Below are 18,379 nucleotides of genomic sequence, written 5' to 3'. Positions count from 1 at the left end.
GTGCTGACTCAGCTGTAATCTTAGCTCTGCGTGTCTCGATTTCCAGGTATGGATATACTATATGGGCAGGAGAGTACGAAAAGCCTGTGCTCCTCTGGTTGATGCTCATTTTCTTTTATTTCTTCCAAATTTGGGGTAATCCCTTTTAACTTGGAATTCCGTATAGATTTAGTCCCTGTCTTTTAGTATGTAAAAGGTAGTCACTGTTTTCACACGGGTGCATGGTGACAGGACAAGAGGCAACGAGCGCAAGTTTCTTTAGGGGAATTTCTGTCTGGCAATAGGAATAAAATTCTTCGCTATAAGAAGAATTAAACACTGGAGAATTTTGTCCAGAGAAGTGGTGGAATCTCCCTTTCTGGAGGTATTCAGGCTTGCCTTGACAGAACCCCGGATAACCTCACCTAAGGCCCTGCTTTCAACTGAAGGATGGAAGCAATGATCTCCAGAGGTTTCTTCCTAGACTGTTCTGTGATTTCTGCAATCTAAATATAAGGTTAGCTGCTTAGAGTGTGAAAAGTACACTGGACATTGACTGAACAGTTATCAGTGATTTATTTAAGGGACTGGAGGGGACGGGCAAAGCAAAATTGAAGTGTGCTTCAGGACTAGCGGTTCTAAAGAACTTTCTTCTTTTAAGAAAAATCTCTAATATTTTGTAAGTATCCTACATGCCGGCCTTATTTAAGTGTTCCATGTTTTCCTTTCTTCTGTGTTGATGCTCAGTTCTAGTCTGTTGCTGTGCAAAGCCGTGTGTCTTGCAATGTGATGCAGTGATACTCCAACCAGGCTGCGTTGTCCCCATTATAGGCACATTTGCCCTGCTGACACACCTAAACCTCTTCCAGTACAGAGCGTGGCGTAGAGACAGAGGGAAGTAGGGGGACGTGGGGATCCCAGCGAGACAGGGTCTCACTGCCGTGACAGTTTTGCGTGGATCAGACCTGCGTGGAGTCAGCGGTAAGGGGCTAATATTACTTGAGTCCACCTCTGAGCTCTGGCAGGTAAAAAATTACCACATTTTGACACCTTTAAATATTATTTCCTTTTAACATTTTTGTTAAATATAAACTAGTTAAATAGGAAGAGGTACTAAGGTATTTGATGGGACAGTTAAGGAATTTCTTTCCTATAACTTTTAAACTTTGTGTTACCAAAATAGGACTGACTACCAGGTTAGAAAAATGTTAGCAAGGAAACGTAACCGCCACTCCTATTGGTGTATGGTTACATATGCCAAATGTGTGCTAAAAATGTGTGCGCTTTGTATGTAGGCAGTTATATTTATCGGTAACGGTTCAAGAGGGCAAGGCATGTCTTGTCATAGCTTTAGCAGGAACAGGCTCTTCAAAGTTAAATCTTTATAGCTGCAATGAGATTTTCACAACTAGACATATGAGAATCCACATGATACCGATTCCTGGAGGTGCCCTGCTCAGAAGGCCACTGGGGGATTCTCTAGAGTGCTTGTACGTTCCTGCTGTCTGAATTAGCAGACACCCATTTAAAATAAAAAAAGAAAAAAAATGGTTGTCCAGAGTTTATTTACAAGGTAATCTTCTATTTTACTGATGTTCATGCAAACCATAGTTTTTTCATGTCAACTTTACTGTGAAATAAATATTTATTTACTTATTTAAATGTCCTCTTGTGTCAAGAGTAGAAAATCCTAAGTCTGGAACTGAACCACTTGAAATTTCTCCTCCTAATGTCTCAAATGCTTCTTATCAAATTCTGCTTCTATCTAAAGAGTACATGGGAATACACTCGTATGGCTTGGTTCTATGTGGTACTGAGCTTGTCTTGAACTCAGCGTTGTTTAAGGTCACTTAAAAGTGGCAGATATGGATTGTGTCAAACCCCCCGATTCGACTTTAAAATGCTACTTTAGAAATAGAGGGAAAACGCTCGTCCTTACAAGGAGCAAGGAGAGACATGTGGATAGTGAGGTCAAAACTTGGAGTTCTTGTGGGTAGTATCTTGAAGGCTAAAATTTTCAGTAGTATTCAAATGGACTTTGGAAAAGAGACATGCTGATAAAACATAGAGAAGAGCACTGGATAATTAGAGGTTTGGAAGAACTCCTTTGCAGTTAGGTATATGAAAGATTAATTTATGTTCTTTGTCTCAAAGAAAGGTTATCTACAAGATCGTTTTAGGGAGTGAGATTTATAATAGTAAGGATTCTTTATTATCTCAATAGATAGCGTACAGGTATCCATTTGTTTGGAATTTGAAATTAGCCCAATTCAGACCACAGACTGGATACAAATTTTAAGAATGAGGTTGATTAGCCATTGAAAGAGATTAAATTGGACATAATGAGTCAAAACTTAATATTTGCCCAGAGATGATGTTGAGGCAGAGGTTACAGTTTTGGCTTGGAAATTACTGAGTGAAATTCTTTGAGCCATATTATCTCTAAGATCAACTCAGATGATCCTGGTAGTTTTCTTGAATGAAAAATCTTTAATTTAAGTGCATGAAAATGGACTACAAGCTGCACTTCTGTAGCTGCACTTAAAATCAGATGAAATATTTGATGTTCTGAATGACTGGATTTGGCTCCCAAACCAAGTACAGGATGGTCAAGTGATGTTGCACAGGAACCTTTGTGTTCTGCTTAACCTCATGCTGTTTTTCCACTCCAAATAAATTATTAATAATAAACAGAGACAAAACCCAGGGTTTTGCCTTTGTGCCAAATAATAGTGTAAGAATTTAGTAAAAAAAAAAAGTGGTGAAAAAAGAGCACGGAGAGTTGTAAAACATGATGGAAATTCCTATTAGAGAGTTAACATTTTAATTCTTTTTACCCATATATAGTAGCATTCAGCGTAGAAGCCTGGATGTGAGAGCAAAGGCTTTTTCTGGGGGCAGGTACAGGGAGGGTTATCCTGACAGCTACGGCAGGGGAGCTGAGACGTCAAGTTCAATTCCTGCGGCATTGAGCCAGCCTGACGCGGGGCTGGCAGAGGGTTACCGGGATGGCTGAACAGCCTGTCTGTTCCAAGCGGAAGCTATATATACACACGGACAGCCTAGTCCAGTGCTCAGTGGTGCCTCGTCTCCCCTTTTTCCTGGCCGAAGAAGAAGCCATTCAGTTTGATATTTAATGGTTGGTATGATAAGGTATCAGGTATTGTATTTAAAGCAAACAAAAACGTTAGCTGTTTCTAGTCGGTGATGGTCAAGTTGTCAGCTACGGCGTGATTGTTTCAATGCTGGGCGTATTAATAACCAACCTGGCCTGATGTGAACTCCTTTCAAAAGATTATTGTCCTCTGGGCAAAAAAAGGTTCACATAAACAAATTTTATTGTCCCCAGTTCGTACCAGCTTGATTTGTGTCTACAGCCCATAACCACTTTATAAAATCTTCATTCAACTGTAGGAGACAATAGTAAGACTCCACTGTGGGTGAATCGATCTCTTTGAGCCCAAAATAGCGGTCATACTCTGAGGTTTTGTCCACTTCAGTAATCAGGCAGGATTGTTTGGCTGAATAAGAAGAGTTAAAATAAAAGCAGGACCTCTAGATTTGGTCTTGCAGGTGGCTTACTGCACAGCCCGTGCTGGTCAACTTCTTGGGTTTTAAGCATTGAGGAAAGTTCTTTTATTGGCATCGTACTGAATAACTCCAGGTTTTGAGGTTCATCAGGGTCTTTGGCCAATTACTTTCATGTCCAGAAACTGTCTTGAAGTAACAACGGGGTGCTTTTCAGAGAGCCCAGCGGGGACTCCTCCTTCAAACCACTCTGAAAACCACTTGTGATGTCTTCCTGGTTTGTTTAAAAAGTTACTGTAATGTTGGTAGCTCAGGGAGGCTACCAACAATATAACGTATTATGTAGATGTGTATATATAACAGTTGCTATAGCAAGTCTCAGCATTCAGTGACACCTTTTACTGGTGGCTGAACAGTCCTGAAGTAGTCAGGTGCGTGGCATCTTCTGGAAGAGAGAGTTCATACAAACCCACAAAGTTCATTTGCAACTGGGAGAACTCCCTCTTTTTACAGGGCTCCCTGTTGAGTCGGTCGCTGCAACATCTGGTGGCACACAGGCGTGTTGCTAAACAAGACAGAAATGGGAAATTAAGCCTGGTATCTCGACCAGTGTCCCTCATAGGCAGTACGCTGCTGTGGCTTCCGACTGCAGACTCCCAAGCGCTTCAGTTGATGTGGAAAAGGCATTGACCCTTTTAGTACGAACTGCCAGATCATCGCTGAAACTGGTTTTAACTGTGCCAATGGACTAGCGCTGAGCCCGGCTCTGCGAGGCTGCTGAGAGGTAGTAAGGGAGAGCTGGAGTCAGGAGGGCTTTTGAAACCAGGAGCAGCAGAAAGATTTAACGGTTCACTAGAGACTAGCAAAAATAAGCAGAGTTCCTGAAAAAAGAAAGATTCCTCTCCTTATCGATGAACAGTGTATGGATGTCAGAAAGCTGGGAAGTGATTTTATAGACGGAAGCAGTTGGCTCGTGCAACAGATAGCAGTAAGTTAAAGACTTTTTTTTTTTTTTGGCAGTTATAACTTTCTTCATGACTGAAAATGTTGTCCATATAGATTTAGAAAAAATCTCCTTCGTTTAACTTTTAGGAGCAGTTGCTTTCGCTCCTGTTCCATATCCATCTCATTTTTCGTTTTCTTCTTAGATTTCTCTTTCTTTAGAAAATTGAATGAATCTAATGTTTACTTTTGAAGTGTTGACTTAAGACTGGGCAACAGCCACTAGATTAAAAGGACCGCAAAAGTGGAAAAGGTTTTACTTTTTCCGAGAGCCATAAGTCCACATAGTTTGAAACCAATTTACCCAGACTTTCAGATTTTCCCGAGCAAATAAATGTGGTTGGCTCAACAAAGTGAGAATATGATAATTTAACAAATGTCAAGCATTCCCCCCTTTAAAAATGTACAACTGTGTCATCTAGGTCAGGTATGAGGCAAACAGCATATTCTGCTTAGTGTTTCGGATGCTGCCTCTGCTCATCTGTGCTGGCAGTTGAGAGACGCTGTCTGTTTTTACTGATGGAGGGTTTTCCCTCCAAGTCAGACTGGTGATAAAATAAATTTACATAATTTGCCTTGACAAATCCACAACCAGAATAGTCAGTCTCATTCCTATCGTTCTATTGTATGCACTACCAAAAAGCAGATGCTGAAATAACCCTCTCCAGTTTTGTGTTCAAGGTATTTACCAAATGTTCAGTATGATTTATTTTGCCTTGAATATAGTACAGTGATGACGAATTTCATGTGACAAGAGTAAAAATAAAAACAGAGAGAGAAACAAAGGAGTGTGGGATAAGCTGAAAGATACCCTGAGAGCCTGGTGGTTTGGTTTGTATTTTCTTCCTGGGAGAATCCCTAGGTTTTTATTAGTTCCTTAGTCTGAAATTACTTCTGATATCCTTACACAAATTTGAGTCATAACTTTGCAGTGTAGATTTGCCTTCTGGTTTTAACTCCATTTAAAGAAGTGTGTTTAAAATTGTGACGTTTGCAGCGTATATTATATATTTATAGAACTTTGTCTGTAAATGACCAGGGGAGTCTGTGCTCCAACTCTGAAGCAAAATCTACCGTACCTATACCTGAGAGATGTTTGCTAGTCCCTTCTGAAATGTCTCACGACAGGGACTTGACAACCTCCTTAAGTGTCTCCCTTCCAGTGTGTATTTGGTCTTAAAGCTAGCTTTTTTAAAAAAATACAAAACCAGGATTCTGCCTGGCTGAAAATTAAGCACGGTTGTTGCCCTTCCTTGATCTCTGTCCTGTTGATAAAATCTTCATATATTGAAGACTTACAAGGTCTCTTCTCCGCCTTCTTTCTTCTAAACTAAACAATCTTTACTGCTTCAACCTTCTTCTCATGGGTTCTTTGTGATAATCTTATATGTCTTGATGACCTCTTCTGGCCTCTTTCCAGTGTGTCGGTCTCTTTTAGCGGGGTGCTGGGGCTGGACACAGCGCTCGGGCTGATGCCTTACTCCAGTGCTGAGTGGGACGGAATAATTACATTCTCTGTCTTATATATGATACTCAGAATGCGTTCCTGAATGGCTTTAGTTTTTCCTTAGTGTCACGTTATAGAGGTATGCAGTTGTGGTCTACTGTAATTCCTATTTCTTTTCTGCAGTACAGTTGCATAGCTGATTGTTTGACCTTTTATATTTAGGCATTTGATTTCTCCTTTCTAAGCACAGAACTTTTCAGTCAACTTCAGTGAATGTAATCTTACTGAGTCAGTCCATTTCTCCAATTTACCCAATGTATTAATGCCTCTGTATTTCCCAAACACAAGGCTTATGTCATAAGGTGACCCTCGTGAGAGTCATTAGCGTCAAACATAACATTCATCTTTGGGCAATTGATCGGGGGTGTTGCTTGCATCCTTTCACTTTTCTAATCAAATACATTTTTTGAAAGATTGGCTCATCTTAGTGACTCTTTAGTGACGTATTTATGTTGGGTGTTTGCCCATAAAACAGCTTAAAAACTGTCAGAATATGACAAGCAGTATGTCACGTTTATAGGACAAGATACAAGTATGCAGTAAATCATATTCGTGCTTAATTTTACAACTGTTCAACTGGCTGAATTTTGCATTTAAAAATATGTCCTCTTTTACCTAAACAAAGGCAGGCTGAAGGCTTAATCGTGGCTGAAGTGGAGCTTTACAAGACCACAGAACTTTGCCACAGTTAGTATAAGCTTTAGGAATACCTAGAACAAGCCAAAAATGTATTTAAATAAAGTTTTTTGGGGGAAAAAAAAATCCAACTAGAAAAATTAGCCAATGACACATTCTTAACTGTACAATTCATGAGTGTAAAAATCCTGAGCTTTGAAGTAAAATGTAACCTTGAGAAGCAGCTTCTTGCCCAGCGTACATCTGCACAGCTGCATTGGAGAGAGTGGAATCATGTTAATTTATACCAGCTGAAGAGCTGGCCTGGTGTTTCATGGCCTTTACAGTTCCTAGATGTTTCCTTTTAAAATAAATGTTTACAATTTCTTGTAAATTTATTGCTGGGTGAATTGTGCCAGAAGAACAGCCATGGAAACGAAAGTTCGCTGTTAAATCATAGGAAAGCAAACAGCAGTGGTGCTACATCCCGGACCTCCGTAAGTGCCAGCGTGTTTCTACCACATCTGTAGAAGCCTCCTCTCCTTGGGTAAGAGCATTGTCCAGCCTCTCTGGTCCCTTCCACGTGTGGCTTCCCTACTGAGCCTTTGGCCTGTTCCGTGTCCGGAATCAAATAGAGCTGAAGAATCCGTGACTGGCACCAGAGAACTGCTGCCGCCTCTGAAGGGGCTGATGGGCGTAAAGCCCGTGGCCCAACGCTCCGTTACGGTAGTGAGTAGTAAGTAGATCATTACCTGCACGTTGGCCTGGTTTGAAAGGTCTGCCGCTACAGATTGTAGAGTAGTTTCATTGACTAGAGAGAGAAGATGAAGAAGATCCCAGCATAAAAAGAAGTATGTGTCTGCCAGCAGTATTTGATAGAAAAATGTAATAATTTCTGCATATTTATGTATGTTCATACATAGGTGTAAGTATAGATGATGGTGAAGTATTGGTATTTCTATATGGTTTGGTCCAACTCTCTTTAAACGTTTGAGTGCGCATTGCTGTTCGCCAGTTTACTGTTCACAGTTGGACAGTTGTGTGACTTCTCGCTGAGCAGAGTGAGACGTTTCTGAGTTAAAAAGCAGTTTAGCTTGGCGCGTTGACGGATCAGTGGGAGTTTTCCGAGATATTTTTTTCCTATTGCCTGTCCCTTCTCTCTTAAAAATCTGCCTCCGTTTCTACATTCATGGTCATTCCAAGCCCCGACTGGAGCCGCAAATAGACAAAATAGGCCAATAGACAATATATTCCCTAAGAGCAGCTCTCAGACCACGAACGTGTATGTGGCCTATTTCGTACACCCTACCTGCAGGAGACGTTTCAGATCAAGGCTGCTAGAGGTACATCCTGTCCACTCCAGCTATGTATAAAATCTACTGAAAGACTCTGTAACAGCTCCCTGCCTGGAATTCATTAATGCTTTTGAATAACTCTGTTATGAGAGATCTTGGGGGATTTGATTGTACAAATAATGAGAAGAAAATGGAGAGTAATGAACAAGAATGGTATTTGTCTAGTATTAAATGGAGAGTGCAACTTGTTTTGCGTGGCACAGTAAACTTGGTTTCATTATTGTTATGATCATCTAACCGGTATATGGTCGACAGAGGTCCCTCCAACCTCTTTCTTAGGCAGTCATGTGGACAGCATTTTGAATTTTACAGTAACTAAACAAAAACAACAAGGAATTCAAGTGTCTTAGTCGGTTACATCAAGACAATGAGAAAAGGATCGCCTGTGCTCCAGTTTTATTTCCCTTCACCTCAGCAAAAACGCCAAGTCTTGGCGACGTAAACCAGTCAACAGCAGAACTGTTGTTTCCTATATTGAAGCTCTGTGTGAATGAAGGGGACTTTACAGAAACGTGAAAGTTCGGTTACTGACATACCCACAGGCTTCGGTACGGGTTTTCAGAGGTACAGCACATTTCTGTGAGTACGCGGAACTGCTGCTGAAGCGACAGAGTCTACAACGCTGAGCTTGAAGAAGTAGATACAATGGAAAGAAAGAAAAATATCACGGAGTAAAGGTAATTTTTGTCTCATGTTGCAATAAATTAAATGTCCCCTGAAGGGAAAGCTGATGGACAGAATTTGAAGGAACCAATTCTGCTCAGCTTGGTGAAGTTTTTGTCCTCAGCAAAGCAAAATGTTTCCTATCCGGGCTTTTCTCAGGGTATGCAGAATTTCCCTCTATGGCAATCTCTGCTTTAAGAAAACAGTTTTGTTGCTTTTTGTTGTGGTCCAGAGTAGAAGAGACAACACAAAGCTTCATTCATCTCGCGGGTGGAGGCCATGCCCCTTGCCCACCCCGAGCCGGTAACTCAGCCAGTCCCTTCCACCCAGCTGTAGTTCTCTCTGGTCAGCAGCGTTACAACTGGAATAGAAACGTCTGTGGGCCAGAAGAGCTGTGCTTATTTTGAGGAAGGGCTGTATGCCAGGTTGCTCTTGTTGGGAATGTTCTGCTCTACCTGGTTGTGGTTTGGATTACAGAAAGATTGTGACTTTTATAGTCTGCTCCTGGCAGAAATGCAGGCATTTCCATACTTCAGGGCTCTGCTGAGCATGATAAATCATTCCTGACGAAGAGGATAGCTCAGCTAAAAAGCTTTTCTCTGTAGGACTCTTATTTGTAGTGCTTTGAAGGAGAATCTTCTGGTGGGTGGATGGGAAGGGTCAAGACTCGCCAGTTATTCCTCTAGATGGGAAATGGTGAAACTGCCACAGTGGTTTCTGCAGTTCTGACACTATAATGTCATAGAGCAGATCTGCTTTTACTTCCCAAATTAGAATTTGGTTGTGGATTTGCTTTTAACTCGGTTATCTAATCTATGGGCTGGACTGAAAGATACTTCTCTTCATGAGAACTTCTTACTTTTCCCATAGCTGGGAAATAAAAAAATGACAGCTTGTTCATTCTAAAATGAATAAAAATGCTGTTACGTTCTTGACCCTCCTAAGGAGAGGTATCTATGAGAACGTCCTTTGTCTTTGTGTCGCCTTTCATGCTTATAATGATTGGTTTTGAAAGTTTTCAGTTATAGCAAATCAAACTCCACTTGCTTAGAGTGAACATGACAAATGATGGGAAATTGCATATATTTTCTCCTGACCTTATTATAACATAAGCTCTCAAAGACTTCAGTGGAAGAATTAAATCATAAGCCTTCAGACTCTTTTTAATTTTTTTTCATCACAAATGGGTAGGTTTGCAGATGCAGTTAAGACTTTGCAGGAGCAGCTGAAATCAGATTTACCCATGCTACAGTGCGTATTGGCACGGGAACTAGACCACCAACATCTTTTTTAACAGGGATGCTAGGAACAAAATAGATTTCAGGCCAAGATTTGACTTTGAAAAGAGGAAAGCAATCATTATTTATTGTGGACTGTAGCTTGGGTTTGAAAACATTTCTTTTATAGTCAGTTTTAGTTAATGCAGGTTGCTGAAGAAAGAAAATATCTCCCTCACAAAGGAATACATGGGAAATAATAAGCTTATTAATCGAATGCATGAAACCTGCTCTCCTTTTCATGAAAGAAGGGCCTATGCTACGCTGAATGAAACTTTCCCTTTTGCATGCTGATGTGTTATCCACGTATTGATGTTACTGCTTCATTAGGAAACCCAGCATTTGAAGCGACATTCTGGCAGCAGAACCCCTTTCGTTTACCGGGATCACTCTGTGAGGAGCAAAAGAGCCAGCAGGCTTGTTTGTAAGGTTCTCCGTTTCTTTCTTACCAAGCCTGACGTTTTCTTAAGCTGAGGCCATTTTTCATGAGTGTGTTTTACGGTGAACCTCTTATTTCTTGCATTAACTTTGCATGGTGCAATGTAACAAAAACTTGAAGACTTTGAGTTTGCAGTTTTGCTGTATTTGACCTGAGTATGAATCAAAATCCACTGTATTTGTGTAAGAAAAAAAAAATCTTCTTTCTTTTCCCAAAGCATAGCTGCTTAACATGTATATTTAAGCGTTTCTGAATATTTTTTTCATTGGTATCAGATGTGTAGCATCTAACACTTACAGAATTTACTTCCCGGCAAATGTTAGGTAGAGACTCTGAAAATTACACTAATGTCTCCATATATTCATTTTTTTTAAATATTACAGTCATAGTGGTGTTGTCCTAATTCAGATTTCTCTGACGTGTCTGTACATGGAGTTACACTGTACTCATCCTACGCCACTGGCAACGGCAGCACAATTAAGTTCCAAGCGGGAGGGCGTTATGTGGGGGAGTTGGGGACAACGCGAACTCTGCGTTTGAAAACAAGCAAACCGAAAAACGTGTTTTTTGGTCACTGACCAAACAGAATTTAAAAAAAAAAAAAAAAAAAACCAACTAAAATATTCAAAGAAAAGAGGAGTGAAAAAAAGTTCTGGATTTTGTTGACAAATACATTTTGAGAAATGCTTTTGGTTTTGGAAATAAAGCCATTTCACTTGATCCAGGCAGAGTCTTTTCCCCAAAAGTCCATGGACCGGGGCGCTGACCTGTGCTGTTAAGGTGCAGTTAGCGTCCCACGTGAACCAACACCTTCCTTTCACTTCCAGAGCCTTGTGGAGCTCGTAGGAACCCTGTTTTGACGTGGGTTGCCTCTGGTTTCTGCTGCTCTGGCTGATCTGCAGCGTGTTCGCAGCCAGCTCGGCGTCTGAGGTGGAGTCAGGCTGTGCAGCTGGGTCACGGACCGCAGCCCGCTCCTCGGGTAGCTGCTCTCGGGCGCGTGCCTCAGCCTGCGGCCGCAGCCGACGCGAGCGCTCCGCGTCGGCTCCGAGTTCTGGTGAACGCAGGATGGGTTTGCTCACGCCGGTGCACGCGCTGCCTGTCTTTTTTTCAAACCGCTGCTAAGAACCTTTGTGAGAAGAACACGGATTTCGCTCCGAGTCAGTTCGGCGGGCTGCGTGCTCAGGACGGACGCCGTGCCGCCCCGAGCGGGGTTTGTGCTGCTGCGTATGTTGTACCTGAGCGTGCAACCAGCTCTTCCCCCACCTCCCACGGCCTTGCCACGTAGGCATACATACAGTACGTAAAGAAATGAGCATTGCTTTGTAGATGGATCCCTTACCAGTAATTTTCAGTTTGTCACCCGTACGTTGTCCCTGTCCCGTTACTCCTTGCAACTCAGCCTTTCTGAGAAAGTAAAGGCTCCCCTGTCCGTACTGATCAGTACGTTCGGTTCATCCCTGGGCCGGGTGTGAATTCATCCTAGGCGTGTTCGTGAACCACGGGCAGCTCCGGTGATTTCTGGGCACGGGTACGCTTTGCGTCGAGACTTTTTTTTTTTTTTTTTTAGTGTGACGAGGCCAGAACGAATTTGGATTGGAACTGAGTGCTGAAAGTGTTGTGAGTCTTCGGTTTCTGTAGAGTTATCCTGATACGGAGGTGGGCAACTGTTATTTTTTCAAAGAAGCTAAACAAGTTAATTGTAAATGATGCACGACTGGGATTTTCGTGAAGCTTTCATTGCGTTGCTGGGCGTCATGGACAGAAGGCAGGCTGAGACAAAGGCTCGCTTGTTCCGAGCTTATAAAAGGAGGATGCTGCAGTGTTGCAGCGGGAAGTAGATTTTGATGGAAGTAGGAGGACTTCGGGAGATAAAAATAATGATAAAGCAGCGGCGTACAGTAAGAGACACGATGGAGAAGACAACGGTGCACAGCTTTCGAAAGCAGAGGGTGGTGGTGGGTCACCGCTTCCCCTTGCGCTGGGAGTCACCGTCCCTCCTGCGCTTCCACGGCGTCCGTTCTCCTTAACTCACCGGATTGAATTTAGCAGGCTTGAGCAGGGCAAGCAGAGCACCGGCCGGCATTGCTGTTTGGGACATTTGGTGGCTTGATTTTCCATCTGTACTAGAGTAAAACAGGAGACTGGCACTGACTTGAAAGAAGTACGATTCCTTTCTGTGTCTGTAATCCCGCTGTTGCTTCCTTCCGTCTCCATGTGGGTAGTTTGCCATAGGAAAAGGACTAGCAAGACTGGCCAACTTAACAGTTGTTGGTTAATGACACTCCTGGAAATCTTCTGACTTCAGTAGTATTTTTTTAAAGTATCGTTAATTCCTGCTATCCCACTGTGTCCGTAACCGTGTGAAATGACTGAGTTTATTATTAAGAAGTCTGTAATACTCCTAGAAACCTGGTTCTGTGCTAAGTCAGGAAGATGTATGTGCTTTAAATCTTTAGTAAGATCTGGTTTGGATCAGAGGAGGGAGGTTAACAGAGCCGTATCTTCACTGAGCAGCTGAAAGTGAAGTAAAACAGTCCCTGTGTGGTTGCAGCGGCTCGTGATTTACAGGGCTGAATTCACAAGGCTGCTCCTGCTGCCGAAAACGCACGCTCTCAACCGCTGTTGATTTTTGAATTAAAAAAATGCAGCTCTATACACAGTTTACTTTATTGCCAGAGGGCAGGGAAATATAGGTAAGAGCCGTTAATCCCCAGCAGGCTGCTGGGCAGGCGAACAGACATAGATGACAAAAGTTAATTGGAAACATGAGCTGTTTAACAGAAAACATATTTGTGATAATTGAGAGAGTAACGTCTCCAGAAAGGAAACTCTGCAAAGAGAAACTTCAGAGGAGAAGTGGCCACTGGTAGGTGAGTGTGATTTTTCAAGCTCTCTCTAAGCTCTGGACTAATTTCTTAGCAAGAGCAAATAACGTTAAAAGGAATGAAATAAATAAAAGGTTTGCTCTCTCTGAGGGGGAAGGGCTGTACAGCTACTGCCACTACTTTCTCTTACAGCTGGATTAAGATACGTGATAATACTTCATTTAGGTTCACTGCAAAGGGACACAATTGGTTTTATTTTTTGTACCTGGCATTTTCCTCTACCTTCTGCCTATGAAGATCTCAGCCTCCCCCCGAATAACTGAAAGGACTTAAGTTTTAATTTTTTCCTTACTCCAGCATTTTTTTATATGTTTGAGGTTTTTCTAAGAATTGAACTTGGACAGCAAATATTTTGCCAAAAGCAGGGGGAACCCTTAGTTAGAAAATAGTGCTCTGCTTTTGCTAATGAAAAAGTATTATGAACTTAATAAGGGAGAACACATTGCAAAACACATTTTGGTTTGAAATGGAGGAGGTTCTTTTTTTTTTTTCCTTTTTCTTGAAACAGCAAGTAAATGTAAATTATATAGTAGGAGCTCGTTGCTGTTCTGCTGGGTAGGAAAAGAAAACTGGCTTTCATTTTCTTGAAGTGATACTGATGTTGTAAATATTGATATCTGTCCATCTTTTTAATGTTATTAGTGTAAAGTTCCTAATGTTTCCTTACAGAAGGAATTTCAGACTAGCTGTAATATCAGGTACTACTGTGTTGGTTTTTTGGGTTGTGTGTTTTTTTTTTTTTTTCCAGAGCCTGCAGACAGTACAGCCTCCCAGCCCACAGGAATGAATGAAAATGTCTCATCCTCGGTTCAGAGCTGCAGCAGTGCTGTTAGTTGCAATAACTCATCAGCCATCCCTCAGCCCAGCTCTGCTATTAAACCTTGGCGCAGCAAGTCCCTTAGTGCTAAGCACACAGCTACGTCTTCCATGTTATCCGTAAAGCAGCCCGTATCGGAGCCTCCAAAGCCACCCTCGGAAATCGCCAAAACAACTCCCAACGGTCAAAAATCCATGCTTGAAAAATTAAAACTCTTCAATAGCAAAGGAGGCTCGAAAGCAGGAGGGACAACGCTCGAGGGTCCGGGGTCTCGGGACAACAGCTGTGAAAAGCTGGAGACGCTTCTCAGCTTTGAGGAGAGTGAAGAAATCGATGCCACGAATCAGAATGTGAACAATCCAGGATCGATGTCCAGTAGTCCCAAAATTGCACTCAAGGGAATTGCACAAAGGACTTTTAGCCGGGCGCTAACTAATAAGAAAAGTTCTCCAAAGGGTAATGAGAAGGATAAAGAGAAACAGAAAGAGAAAGAAAAGGATAAAAGTAAAGACATTGCAAAGAGAACTTCTATCACTGAAAAGCTGGACTTGAAAGAGGAACCAAAAGAAGATCAGACAGCACTAGCAACAACAGAGATGCCAAAAAAGTCCTCCAAGATCGCAAGCTTTATCCCTAAAGGAGGAAAGCTGAATAGTGCCAAGAAGGAGGCCTCTGCCCCTTCGCACAGTGGAATACCAAAACCAGGAATGAAAAACACCACAGGGAAATCCTCAAGTGCCCCCGTTCCTGCAAAGGAAGGCGAGAGAGGCCGCAGCGGGAAAGCCAGCTCGGGACCGTCTCATCAGAAGTCTCAGCTGGACAGCAGGCATTCCAGCTCCTCGTCCAGCCTAGCCTCTTCAGAAGGAAAAGGCATAGGAGGCCTCAATGGCAGCAGCAGCAGCCAAACTGTCAACGGACCCGCCGCGACGACGCACACCACAGGGAGCAACACTGTGAGTGTTCAGCTACCTCATCCCCAACAGCAATACAGCCACCCGAACACCGCCACGGTGGCTCCCTTCCTGTACAGGTATGGTGAACTTCTCCAGCGGGCTCTCTTGAACGTGACACTTCTCTAGGAAGGTTCATTTCGGACACTCGGGGGGTGAGGCAGCAAGTTGAGTGCCAGATCGTGTATACGTTTCTTGCTTTAAGAGAGTAGGTAATTTATACATTTACACAGAAATTGTTGGTGAAGGCCATCAGACCAGGATGTAGAAAAAGTTGTGATAGATAGGAGGGTGAATAATTGTAGTATCTGACCCTGCTAACAGTTAAGATGAGAATGCTAACACCTTCTTGGCCAGGTACTGCTCTTGCCTTTTTCTCGTACCGTGTGGATTAGGTTTGTTTTACGCATCACAGCTTTAGAAGTTGTATCAGTGCCAATTTATGACGTAGATACATTCGTTCTCTTCGATGTGGCTAATAGAGGTGGAGCTGCCTCACTCTAAGCAGTAATGGGAAATCTTAAAAAATAAAATAAAAAATCTCTTAGCATAGGTAAGGCCAGGCACGAAGTCTGCTATTCTGTGCGTTAACCCTGAATTAGATGAGCATAAGAGCAGCCATATGGGGTCACAACTAACCTCCATCTAGTCCAGCATCCTCTCTTTGACAGTGGCAGTAGAGGATACATAGGGAAGAGTAGTAAGAGGGCAGTCAATAAGAAAGCTTCCTAAGGACATGCTCCCCAGCCTGACCATGATGCAATAAATTCCTGAGTCAGATGGTGGGATTTTGGGTTTTGACAGCCATCTCTGGCTGTCAGTTTCCTCTGACACTGCTTAATTCTTTCACAGGAAGAGAATGCAAGTGATTGTTCTGTCTTCATCACCTTCTTGCTGCTCATGATTTCGGAGACCTCTGTCATAGCCTTCCCTCACTTAAGATGTGTCTTGTCTAGGCTCAGGTGTCCTAGCCTGTTTCGTTTTTTATTTGTAGAGATGCTGTTCATACCCCTGGGTCCTCTTTGTCTCCCTTTCCCATCATTTTTCAGTTCCACTATATGCATTTTTTGACTTTGATCTCTTGGCAGATGTAGCGTAAGAAATGGTTTGCCACGTTTTTAAAATAAACGTGAATGTAAACGGAATTAACCTGAAGGAGAGGGATTCAAAATGGGAAGAGCGACTTTTGATTCTTCTGGCTCCTTGAGTGTTCTCCCTGTGTGTATGGAATAAAATTCCAGGTTCCCCTCTGAGATGTAGTCATGTGAAAATTAACCAGTTGGGAAAAATTAATCTGACTAAAACTTGTATTATACAGTACATGTTCCCGATTTCCCTTACTCTTCCATTCATCTACGTACATCAACATTATTGTTGCATCTTTGGCTGAAGGTGGGATCTACTATTTTGAGATTTGTTTGGAGTTTAAAATTGCCGGTGCAGTTTGTACTATTTTAGTTCATAATTTAGTAGAAAATTGTGATAGCAAAGAAACTGATTTATTGTTTCTCCTTCATAACCTGCAAAAATGTGTTCATGATGCTTTGGGTTGTTAAGTTTGTCACTGCAATGTCCTATCAAAAGATAAAGTAAAAAGCACTCTACTTGATGTTCATTTTAGTTTGAACATAGGTATCATCATCTAATGTGTAAAGGTAATGTAAAATCCGTACATTTTCTATAATCCAAACACACTGCTAAATTCTAGGCTGTATTTATTTCACTTTTTACAAAAAAAGTAATGAAACTGCCTGTTGGCAGCAGGATAAAATGCTGAGAAATTGAAAAAATAATCGTGTCTTTTCAGCATTGGAGGAAAAAAGGCCGAACTGTATAATCTTGCTGGCTTTAAAAGGAAAGAGAAAAGTCAAATCGTGTTGATTTGCAAGGCAAACATAGAGCAATATTATAAATTTGCTATCCAGACACTTCTTTGAATCTGCAAAATGCATTTGTTAATGCATTGCAGTAGTAGTCTCAGGTTTTTTCTGTTGTCAGTTAAGGTGATTTTAATTAAACCTTTCAGCTGCCTATAGACTGACTTTTTGTTTGGATGTTTTTGGTCTTGTTTGTTTTTTTTAAAGTAAAAGACATGAGAATTTGTTCTACGTTTCATAAAGGGTCAACTGAAATTAAGAATATTGCAATAGTAATTCCCTGCCGTGTCTGCACTTTTGTACAGCACTTACCCTTTGGACGGGAGAGCTTCCAGCCGCTGGTTGATGTGGCTCTACGAGCAAAACACAGCGCCACTAGGAAAATGAAATGAGTCAAAATACATTATTCAAATCTGACAACAGATTCTTAAGACGTCACCTTTCATTACCCGACAGCCACGATGTCAGACAATGAATTGGAGTTCGAAGTTGGTTTTACCCAGTCATTTATTTTAGAATACAAATGAGCGACATTGCTCGTTATTGAAGGGAAATGGGCAGGTGTAACACGCCGTCGAACCCTATCTGCTTTATATTTATGCAATACAGACTTTATCGGAGAGGATCGGATTAGCCACAACAACTCATGTTACTGATCCTTAAAATTTAGCTGGAAATCCAAGAGTCTTAAGACCCTGACTGAAGAGCTGTGAAGCCAGTCTTTGACTATGAATTTTTTATTTTTTACAGCTGAGTGCTTGTTTCCATTTCTAGGACATAGGTCAACATGGGACTAATGAATTATGTAAAATCAGTCTGCTCGTCTCTTCTGGAGAGAGGGACAGAGCGGCTGATGGCGGGTGCAGTTGTCTACTTGTTATACTCGAGATGCTTCTGATGGAGAGTGACTGCACATCTCTCTTTTGGTTTGCCTTGCAGGTCGCAGACAGACAACGAAGGGAATGTAACAGCCGAGGCCAGCACAGGAGGGGTCAGCATGGATTCCGCTCTTTATGTCAAAACTGGACAGCCTGCTCTCGAAGACCTCTCGGGTACGTCTTGCGATACGACTTACTGACTGTGGTCTGGTAAAATAACAACGGGCTAAAGCAACTTGGAAATCAGGAGCTCCCTCTTTAGGGGGGATTTAATTTTATTTTATTCCTAATGCTTTATTTCTTGCTAGTTAAGATATTTCTTTCAGCTCTTCACCAATGGAAACCTGGTGTCAATAATCTGAATACTAGATGCTCAAGTTCTACACAATCCTGTGCGCCCTGAATTTCTTGAAATCACTAGGAATTCCGAGTACTTTATGTTTTTCTAGGATTAAGCTATTATAAGGATGCTGAGTATTCCCAAACATTTGTTATTTATTTTTTACTTTTTAAAACTTTACTTCAGAGTTTAGAGAAGGGATTAACTTAATTTCCTTGATCTTTTGGTTTGTTTGTAGGTTTGGAGGAATCTCAGTATTCACTTACA

The 18,379-nt window shown here is 41.8% G+C and overlaps 1 protein-coding gene across 3 annotated transcripts in view; it reads left to right on the top strand.

The window, feature by feature from the left end:
• The window catches only part of NAV2 (neuron navigator 2), a gene marked incomplete at its 5' end in the record, with an annotated part of 428,748 nt that overhangs the window by 301,837 nt on the left and 108,532 nt on the right, over positions 1-18,379 (top strand). For all 3 annotated transcript variants that reach the window (XM_082000504.1, XM_082000503.1, XM_082000502.1), the window contains 2 exons: positions 13,999-15,097; positions 17,834-17,946. In XM_082000504.1, coding sequence (XP_081856630.1) covers positions 13,999-15,097; positions 17,834-17,946 — 1,212 coding nt within the window. The remainder of the gene's footprint in view (positions 1-13,998; positions 15,098-17,833; positions 17,947-18,379) is intronic.

The sequence above is a fragment of the Phaethon aethereus genome (genome assembly GCF_964289735.1).
Source record: "Phaethon aethereus genome assembly, chromosome: 5".
Lineage (NCBI taxonomy): Eukaryota > Metazoa > Chordata > Aves > Phaethontiformes > Phaethontidae > Phaethon > Phaethon aethereus.
This window is presented reverse-complemented; position numbering and strand designations above follow the sequence as displayed.